At 46.8% G+C, this 10,361-nt stretch overlaps 1 protein-coding gene across 9 annotated transcripts in view; it reads left to right on the top strand.

Annotated features, from left to right (window-relative positions):
• Window positions 1-10,361, top strand: part of LOC106589905 (calcium-activated potassium channel subunit alpha-1) — a 196,769-nt gene that overhangs the window by 30,663 nt on the left and 155,745 nt on the right. For all 9 annotated transcript variants that reach the window (XM_045710060.1, XM_045710057.1, XM_045710056.1 and 6 more), the window contains exon 2: window positions 2,589-2,744. In XM_045710060.1, coding sequence (XP_045566016.1) covers window positions 2,589-2,744 — 156 coding nt within the window. The remainder of the gene's footprint in view (window positions 1-2,588; window positions 2,745-10,361) is intronic.

Raw genomic sequence — 10,361 nt, 5'->3', positions numbered from 1 at the left:
TCGCAGACAGCCTAGTCCAATCACTGAGGTAGCAGACAGCAGACAGCCTAGCCTATTCACTGAGGTAGCAGACAGCCTAGTCCAATCACTGAGGTAGCAGACAGCCTAGCCCATTCACTGAGGTCGCAGACAGCCTAGTCCAATCACTGAGGTAGCAGACAGCCTAGCCCATTCACTGAGGTAGCAGACAGCCTAGCCCAATCACTGAGGGCGCAGACAGCCTAGCCCATTCACTGAGGTAGCAGACAGCCTAGCCCATTCACTGAGGTAGCAGACAGCCTAGTCCAATCACTGAGGTAGCAGACAGCAGACAGCCTAGCCTATTCACTGAGGTAGCAGACAGCCTAGCCCATTTACTGAGGTAGCAGACAGCCTAGCCTATTCACTGAGGTAGCAGACAGCCTAGTCCATTCACTGAGGTAGCAGACAGCCTAGCCCACTCACTGAGGTAGCAGACAGCCTAGTCCATTCACTGAGGTAGCAGACAGCCTAGTCCATTCACTGAGGTAGCAGACAGCCTAGCCCACTCACTGAGGTAGCAGGCAGCCTAGTCCATTCACTGAGGTAGCAGACAGCCTAGCCCATTCACTGAGGTAGCAGACAGCCTAGTCCATTCACTGAGGTAGCAGACAGCCTAGTCCATTCACTGAGGTAGCAGACAGACTAGCCCACCCACTGAGGTAGCAGACAGCCTAGTCCATTCACTGAGGTAGCAGACAGCCTAGTCCATTCACTGAGGTAGCAGACAGCCTAGCCTATTCACTGAGGTAGCAGACAGCCTAGCCTATTCACTGAGGTAGCAGACAGCCTAGCCCATTCACTGAGGTAGCAGACAGCCTAGTCCAATCACTGAGGTAGCAGACAGCCTAGCCCATTCACTGAGGTAGCAGACAGCCTAGTCCAATCACTGAGGTAGCAGACAGCCTAGTCCATTCACTGAGGTCGCAGACAGCCTAGTCCAATCACTGAGGTAGCAGACAGCAGACAGCCTAGCCCATTCACTGAGGTAGCAGACAGCCTAGCCTATTCACTGAGGTAGCAGACAGCCAGCCCACCTACTGAGGTAGCAGACAGCCTAGCCCATTCACTGAGGTAGCAGACAGCCTAGTCCAATCACTGAGGTAGTAGACAGCCTAGCCCATTCACTGAGGTAGCAGACAGCCTAGTCCAATCACTGAGGTAGCAGACAGCCTAGTCCAATCACTGAGGTAGCAGACAGCAGACAGCCTAGCCCACTCACTGAGGTAGCAGACAGCCTAGCCCATTCACTGAGGTAGCAGACAGCCTAGCCTATTCACTGAGGTAGCAGACAGCCTAGCCCACTCACTGAGGTAGCAGACAGCCTAGCCCATTCACTGAGGTAGCAGACAGCCTAGTCCAATCACTGAGGTAGCAGACAGCCTAGCCCATTCACTGAGGTAGCAGACAGCAGACAGCCTAGATGATGTAGCAGGAGAATAGCTCTATGGCTGCTTGGCTATGATGGAGTCTCTCTCTCTCTCTCTCTCTCTCTCTCTCTCTCTCTCTCTCTCTCTCTCTCTCTCTCTCTCTCTCACACACACACACACTGGTTGGCTCTGTGTTTGTCTTGCTTGCTTGTCTCATGCTAACGTGTTGCCGTATGGATACATGGTCTGGTCCATGTATTGTGCTATACATCTTGAGACTGGTGGAGCATGATAGTGCATTCATTTGAGACATTTTTGCTCTCTAGAATTTATTACGTGATTAGTAATGCCTATTCCCTCTGTCTCGTGTGTTCCTCTCGTCCTCTCGTCCTTTCCTCTCGTCCTCTCGTCCTCTCTCTCTGTCTCTGTATTCCTCTCGTCCTCTCTCTCTGTCTCTGTATTCCTCTCGTCCTCTCTCTGTCTCTGTATTCCTCTCGTCCTCTCTCTGTCTCTGTATTCCTCTCGTCCTCTCTCTGTCTCTGTATTCCTCTCGTCCTCTCTCTCTGTCTCTGTATTCCTCTCGTCCTCTCTCTCTGTCTCTGTATTCCTCTCGTCCTCTCTCTGTCTCTGTATTCCTTTCGTCCTCTCTCTGTCTCTGTATTCCTCTCGTCCTCTCTCTGTCTCTGTATTCCTCTCATCCTCTCTCTGTCTCTGTATTCCTCTCGTCCTCTCTCTGTCTCTGTATTCCTCTCGTCCTCTCTCTCTGTCTCTGTATTCCTCTCGTCCTCTCTCTCCCTCTCGCTGTCTCTGTATTCCTCCCATCCTCTCTCTCCCTCTCGCTGTCTCTGTATTCCTCCCATCCTCTCTCTCCCTCTCGCTGTCTCTGTATTCCTCCCATCCTCTCTCTCCCTCTCGCTGTCTCTGTATTCCTCTCGTCCTCTTTGTCACTCTCTCTCTCTTCCTCTCTCTCTCTCTCTCTCTCTCTGTATTCCTCTTGTCCTCTTTATCTCTCTCTCTCTCTCTGTATTCTTCTCGTCCTCTCTTCTTCTCTCTCCCTCTGTATTCCTCTCGTCCTCTTTATCTCTCTCTCTCTCTCTCTGTATTCCTCTCATCCTCTCTCTCTCCCTCTCGCTCTCTCTCTCTCTCTCTCTCTCTCTTCCTCGCTCCCTCCCTCCCCCTCCATCTCCCCTTTTCTTCCAGAATGTTCATCGGGTCCATCACCCTATCTCCCATGGGGATGGCATCAAGCACACCAAGGAGACGGTGGCTGCTCTCAGCGAGGTGGGCTGGATGACCTCCGTCAAAGATTGGGCCGGGGTCATGATATCAGCCCAGACACTGACAGGCAGAGTCCTGGTAAGTTGCATGTTGCACAGTCACCTGTATGGTGTCCATGTTAGGACCTGGTGAGTCTGTATCTCATGTTGTTCTGGGTTGCTTTATGGTAAACATGAATGTCACCTGTCAGAAAAAGTAGATGGAGGGAATATAGAGGTGGTACAAAAGGTGACATCCCCAGAGACCATTGAAAGGGAAACACCAGTATACAATTTTTCTGAATATTCTCATGCAAAGTGCTGGAATATGTAATTTATTCTGAGGCCAATTCATTTGCTGCATTAGTTGGTATGAGAAGTTCATGATTTCATTAATTTGGTAGGCTACATAAGCTCACTCTCAGATAAAATACTTGCTGTATTTATGTCTATATACGGATGAAAAGGGAAGTTGTACACTCATGTCTGTTCTTATTATAATAAAGAGCCTTTGTCAAGGGCCACCGTTTACAATATGTCTCACACAGTCTGATGTGATGATTTTACAGTAGTATTTCCTTTTGTGGGTTTTAGAACGACTGTGCTAAAAGAATCAGCTAAAAGGATATTCTTCGTCAAAATCTTCTCTGTGCCCCATGACGAAATATGTAGAATTGCAAAGAAGTTAGATGTTTTCCAAAAAAAATAAACATTCATTGTCTTTTGTAGACAGGCAGTTTTGGCTGCCACACCGGCACAAATAGCTACATAACCTTTAGAACAGTGCTGTACCCAGACAGATTATTTATTTACAGAGGAAAAGTGAATGAGCATAACAAAACTTCCTTGAAATACTATGATGAATATACTATGAAGGTAAAGTTCCTCTGTCGAGTGTCTGTGTTCTTTTGCCCATCTTAATATTATCTTTTCATTGGCCGGTCTGAGATATGGCTTTTTCTTTGCTACTCTGCCTTGAAGGCCAGCATCCCGGAGTCGCCTTTTCACTGTTGACGTTGAGACTGGTGTTTTGCTGGTACTATTTAATGAAGCTGCCAGTTGAGGACTTGTGAGGCGTCTGTTTCTCAAACTAGACAGTCTAATGTACTTGTCCTCTTGCTCAGTTGTGCACCGGGGCCTCCCACTCCTCTTTCTATTCTGGTTAGAGCCAGTTTGTGCTGTTCTGTGAAGGGAGTAGTATACAGCGTTGTACGAGATCTTCAGTTTCTTGGCAATTTCTCGCATGGAATAGCCTTCATTTCTCAGAACAAGAATAGACTGACGAGTTTCAGAAGAAAGTTCTTTGTTTCTGGCCATTTTGAGCCTCTAATCAAACCCACAAATGCTGATTTTCCAGAAACTCAACTAGTCTAAAGAAGGCCAGTTTTATTGCTTCTTTAATCAGGACAACAGTTTTCAGCTGTGCTAACGTAATTGCAAAATGGTTTTCTAATGATCAATTAGCCTTTTAAAATGATGAACTTGGATTAGCTAACACAACGTGCCATTGGAACACAGGAGTGATGGATGCTGATAATGGGCCTCTGTACACCTATGTAGATATTCCATAAAAAATCTGCCGTTTCCAGCTACAATAGTCATTTACAACATTAACAATGTCTACACTGTATTTCGGACTGTAGTGTATACATACTTATTTATTTATTTGATATATTTTTATTTATTTAGCCACAACTAAATGAATGCAGTGGGAACACTCTTTTACAGACCGTGATGTAGCATGGAGTAGTCTCACACTGTCCATCAGTCACAACAAAGGCAGGGTGACTTTTCACAAAGTGGATTTGAGATAAGAGAGTATTAAGGCCTATCCCCCCATCCCATCCCTTAATACCCTTATCATAAAAGAGAGAGAGAGAGAGAGAGAGAGGGGGGAGAGAGGGGGGGGAGACAGACAGAGAGAGCGGCCAAGCCCCATCCTGCGACCTAAGAGGTATGTATCAGATGCTCAACATGCTCTGATCACACCTACTGTGATGGTCCGGGCCTGAACCACACAAAAACAACATTAGACACTATGGAACACAAAGCTTTTCCTATCTCATCTGGAATATAAAAGCTCTGAGATCATCTGCCTTTGGCCTAAAGAGCAGGAACCCAGACTTCATCAAAGAAATTGGAAATACAGACATTGTCATCCTACAAGAAACATGGTATAAAGGAGACGGACCCACTGGTTGCCCTCTAGGTTACAGAGAGATGGTAGTCCCATCCACCAAACTACCAGGTGGTATAGAGGAGACAGACCCACTGGTTGCCCTCTAGGTTACAGAGAGATGGTAGTCCCATCCACCAAACTACCAGGTGGTATAGAGGAGACAGACCCACTGGTTGCCCTCTAGGTTACAGAGAGATGGTAGTCCCATCCACCAAACTACCAGGTGGTATAGAGGAGACAGACCCACTGGTTGCCCTCTAGGTTACAGAGAGCTGGTAGTCCCATCCACCAAACTACCAGGTGTGAAACAGGGAAGGGACTTAGGGGGTATGCTAATTTGGTACAGAGCAGACCTAACTCTCTCCATTAAATTAGTCAAAACAGGAACATTTTACATCTGGCAAGAATTTAATAAGGAAGATCTGTGCTACCTATATCCCCCCACTAGAATCCCCACACTTTAATGAAGACAGCTTCTCCATCCTGGAGGGGGAGAGCAACCATTTCCAGGCCCAGGGACATGAACTAGTCTGTGGTGACCTAAATGCCAGAACTGGACAAGAACCTGACACCCTCAGCCACACAGGGGGACAACCACCTGCCTGGAGGTGACAGCATTCCCTCCTCCATATACCCCCCCTAGGCACAACTATGACACCATAACCAACAAAAACGGGTCACAACTCCTGCAGCACTGTCGCACGCTGGGTATGTACATAGTCAATGGTAGGCTTTGAGGGGACTCCTTTGGTATGTTCACCTATGTATAGAACACATTGTCCTTTATGGTTGTGAGGTCTGGGGTCCACTCACCAACCAGTAATTCACAAAATGGGACAAACACCAAATTGAGACTGCATGCAGAAATCTGCAAAAATATCCTCAGTGTGCAACATAAAACACCAAATAATGCATGCAGAGCAGCCGATACCTGTTAATTATCAAAATCCAGAAAACCACCTAAAAGGAAGAGATTCCCAAACCTTCCAGAACAAAGCCATCACCTACAGAGAGATGAACCTGGAGAAGAGGCCCCTATGCAAGCTGGCTCTGTTCACAAACACAAACAGACCCCAAAGAGACCCAGGACAGCAACACAATTAGACCCAACCAAATCATGAGAAAACAAAAAGAAAATTACTTGACACATTGGAAAAAATTTACAAAAAAGCAGAGCAAAATAGAATGCTATTTAGCCCTAAACAGAGAGTACACAGTGGCAGAATAACTGACCACTGTGACTGGATCAAACTTAAGGAAAGCTTTGACTATGTACAGACTCACTGAGCATAGCCTTGCTATTGAGAAAGGCCGCCGTAGGCAGAGCTCAAATAAAATCAAAATCAAATCACAATATCTCACAATGGCTCTCAAGAGAAGTGCACACTTCCCTTTTGTACTTTAACTATTTGCACATATTTACAACAGTGTATATAGACATAATATGACATTTGAAATGTCTATTCTTTTGGAACCTTTGTGAGTGTAATTTTTACAGGTAATTTTTTATTGTTTATTTCACTTTTGTTGATCTATTTCACTTGCTTTGACAGCAGTGTAAACATATGTTTCCAATGCCAATAAAGCAGAGAGAGAGAGGAGAGAGAGAGAAGAGAGAGAGAGAGAGAGAGAGAGAGCAATTTAGCCATTTACATTTGGTCAGTCACAACAAAGACAGGGTGACTTGGGACTAAGTGGATGAGTGTATTAGTAAAATAAGAGCATTTTAAGGCCCTACCCCACTATCCCATAGTTTAGCCATATCCATTTAGTCAGCCAGCCGACCTGGGTTCAAACTATATCTTAAATATTTCAATACTTTGTGTGTTTTCTCTCTTTAGCCCACCTGCAGTGCCAGATGGGATTGTTTTGTAACTACTCGATTGGTCCATCAAGCCAAGCTAGCTTAATTGAGCACAGATAAAGTATTTTAACCTAGATCTGGTAAGCCGGTCCGGTCGAAATGGTCGCCGTTCAATGGCGACATCCATCTATTCTACTGTTGAGAAAGTATGTGTGTCTCATGGTGAACACATGCTGTTTTCCCCCTCCACTCTGTCCTCTGTTACCCTCATTATATTGTAGGATTAAGAGAGGAGACTTAACCAACATCAGATTAGAGAGACGCTCCTCATTTCACTTTAACCACGTCCCATTGACACGGCCACGTCCCAAACGGAACCCTATTCCCTTTAAAGTGCACGACTTTTGACCAGGGCTCATAGGGAAACCCATCGGCCTCTGGTCAAAGTAGGGCACTATATAGGGAATAGGGTGCCATTTGGAAGGCATACTGTGTATCCTGCCAATCCAGGGGACCATAGTCAAGGACAGTCCTCTGTACTCAGCCCTCTCCTCCCAAAGGTTCTATATCAGCTTGATATCAGACTGGTTGTGGTTGACAGTGCATCTGTTCCTTAAAAGGGTTGATGCCATCATTGATGATTCATCTGTAAGTGCTTAGCAAAGCTAGTTTATTGACGAGGGATGACGGGGGGGGGATGATGGAGGGATGACTGGGGATGAGGGAGTAATGAAATGGCATTATCCAGCCCCCCCCCCCTCCATCCCCTCTCTGCCCCCCCAGTCCCAAATGTAGTCCAACATCTCCAACTGTACTGCCTGCATGTATGGAGGGAGGCTGAACATTGTAGCAACATGGATCAGGAAGGAACTGTCATTTCATTCGTTGTCTGAATGCTGCGGTTTTCACATTGTCTTAACGAAGCAGAGCAGAGCCACCAGTCTCTCTTACTGTTTACAACAGTGGTGGCTGGTGGAACTGTACATTGGAGGACTGGCTCATAGTAATGGCTAGAACATAATGAATGGAATGATATATATCCACCATATATTATTTCATTATTATGAGCCATCCTCCCCTCACCAACCTCCTCTGGTATAACAATGGTGGTTATTGAACCATTTTCAACACTCTTAACCTACAAATTGTAAACAATTTAAATGATTATTTTTAGCCAATTTTATCTTCCAAAAAGAGGGTTTTAGAAAGTTTCTCGTTCAAGAAAAGTACAGAATGGATTTGTCCCAAATGTCACCCTGTCCTCTAGTCTGTCCTGTCTTCTAGTCTGTCCTGTCCTCTAGTCCGTCCTGTCCTCTAGTCCGTCCTGTCTTCTAGTCTGTCCTGTCCTCTAGTCCGTCCTGTTCTCTAGTCCGTCCTGTCCTCTAGTCCGTCCTGTCCTCTAGTCCGTCCTGTCCTCTAGTCCGTCCTGTTCTCTAGTCCGTCCTGTCTTCTAGTCCGTCCTGTTCTCTAGTCCGTCCTGTCCTCTAGTCCGTCCTGTCCTCTAGTCCGTCCTGTTCTCTAGTCCGTCCTGTCCTCTAGTCCGTCCTGTTCTCTAGTCCGTCCTGTCCTCTAGTCCGTCCTGTTCTCTAGTCTGTCCTGTCCTCTAGTCCGTCCTGTCCTCTAGTCCGTCCTGTCTTCTAGTCCGTCCTGTCCTCTAGTCCGTCCTGTTCTCTAGTCCGTCCTGTTCTCTAGTCCGTCCTGTCTTCTAGTCCGTCCTGTCTTCTAGTCCGTCCTGTCCTCTAGTCCGTCCTGTTCTCTAGTCCGTCCTGTCCTCTAGTCCGTCCTGTTCTCTAGTCCGTCCTGTTCTCTAGTCCGTCCTGTCCTCTAGTCCGTCCTGTCTTCTAGTCCGTCCTGTCCTCTAGTCCGTCCTGTTCTCTAGTCCGTCCTGTTCTCTAGTCCGTCCTGTTCTCTAGTCCGTCCTGTTCTCTAGTCCGTCCTGTCCTCTAGTCTGTCCTGTCCTCTAGTCCGTCCTGTTCTCTAGTCCGTCCTGTCCTCTAGTCCGTCCTGTCTTCTAGTCCGTCCTGTCCTCTAGTCCGTCCTGTCCTCTAGTCCGTCCTGTTCTCTAGTCCGTCCTGTCTTCTAGTCCGTCCTGTCCTCTAGTCCGTCCTGTCCTCTAGTCCGTCCTGTCCTCTAGTCCGTCCTGTCTTCTAGTCCGTCCTGTCTTCTAGTCCGTCCTGTCTTCTAGTCCGTCCTGTCTTCTAGTCCGTCCTGTCCTCTAGTCCGTCCTGTTCTCTAGTCCGTCCTGTTCTCTAGTCCGTCCTGTCTTTCTAGTCCGTCCTGTCTTCTAGTCCGTCCTGTCCTCTAGTCCGTCCTGTTCTCTAGTCCGTCCTGTCTTCTAGTCCGTCCTGTCTTCTAGTCCGTCCTGTCCTCTAGTCCGTCCTGTTCTCTAGTCCGTCCTGTTCTCTAGTCCGTCCTGTCCTCTAGTCCGTCCTGTCTTCTAGTCTGTCCTGTCCTCTAGTCCGTCCTGTCCTCTAGTCCGTCCTGTTCTCTAGTCCGTCCTGTTCTCTAGTCCGTCCTGTCCTCTAGTCCGTCCTGTTCTCTAGTCCGTCCTGTCCTCTAGTCCGTCCTGTTCTCTAGTCCGTCCTGTCCTCTAGTCCGTCCTGTTCTCTAGTCCGTCCTGTCCTCTAGTCCGTCCTGTCCTCTAGTCCGTCCTGTTCTCTAGTCCGTCCTGTCCTCTAGTCCGTCCTGTCCTCTAGTCCGTCCTGTTCTCTAGTCCGTCCTGTCCTCTAGTCCGTCCTGTTCTCTAGTCCGTCCTGTCCTCTAGTCCGTCCTGTCCTCTAGTCCGTCCTGTCCTCTAGTCCGTCCTGTTCTCTAGTCTGTCCTGTTCTCTAGTCTGTCCTGTTCTCTAGTCCGTCCTGTCTTCTACTGCGTCCTGTTTTCTAGACCGTCCTGTCCACTAGTAAGTCCTATCCTCTATTCTGTCTGGAAACAAAGTGGATAAAGTCTCCTGAAAGAGGATTTAGCCAGGGCGCGTCCTAGTTCTCTCCTCTATGTTACATTTGTATCCAAATGGCAGCCTATTCCCTACATAGTGCACTCTTTATGACCAGAGCTCTATGCCAGTTGTCTGCACGGTTGGTCCTTAAACCTTGATTCATTTGATGCAAAATATTAGAGATGGAATAATACCGGTATCATTATACTCGTTAGTATTATGGCAAGGAAGCAAAATACGAAGAGCATTTCACTTCTTTAGGAAAACAGCCATAATGTTGGAAACAAAACATCATTTTGTTGTCATCCAAGGTCAGTTTTTTGTAGTTTTTTAAGGCTATAGCACACAATATGTTACATACAGTAGGTTTTTAAAACAACAAAGAGTTTTGTTTGCTTCGTGTTTTTTTGATTGTTTTTTTGCCATGGAAAAAACATTACGATACTGGTATCGTCACAGCCCTACAAAATATCTAAAGGAACCTATTATTAAACAGACTTTCCAAACGTGGGTCTGTTGTAGACCCACTTCATCTCTGCTAACTCATGTCAAAATAAAAGTCCTGCATGTGCGCCATACATGCACAGCCGAGGAATTCCTTGTGGGGGACTTACATGAGGTACAACAGATAGGAAGTGGCTCTACAACAACTACATATAACAACGTCTATGTTGTCCTCAGTCTGTCTGTGATGATTTAGAGAGAATTAATGTAATTGTGTGTGTGTGTGTGTGTGTGTGTGTGTGTGTGTGTGTGTGTGTGTGTGTGTGTCTGTCTGTCTGTCTGTCTGTCTGTCTGT

The sequence above is a fragment of the Salmo salar genome, chromosome ssa28 (assembly GCF_905237065.1).
Source record: "Salmo salar chromosome ssa28, Ssal_v3.1, whole genome shotgun sequence".
Taxonomy (NCBI): Eukaryota; Metazoa; Chordata; class Actinopteri; order Salmoniformes; family Salmonidae; genus Salmo; species Salmo salar.
This window is presented reverse-complemented; position numbering and strand designations above follow the sequence as displayed.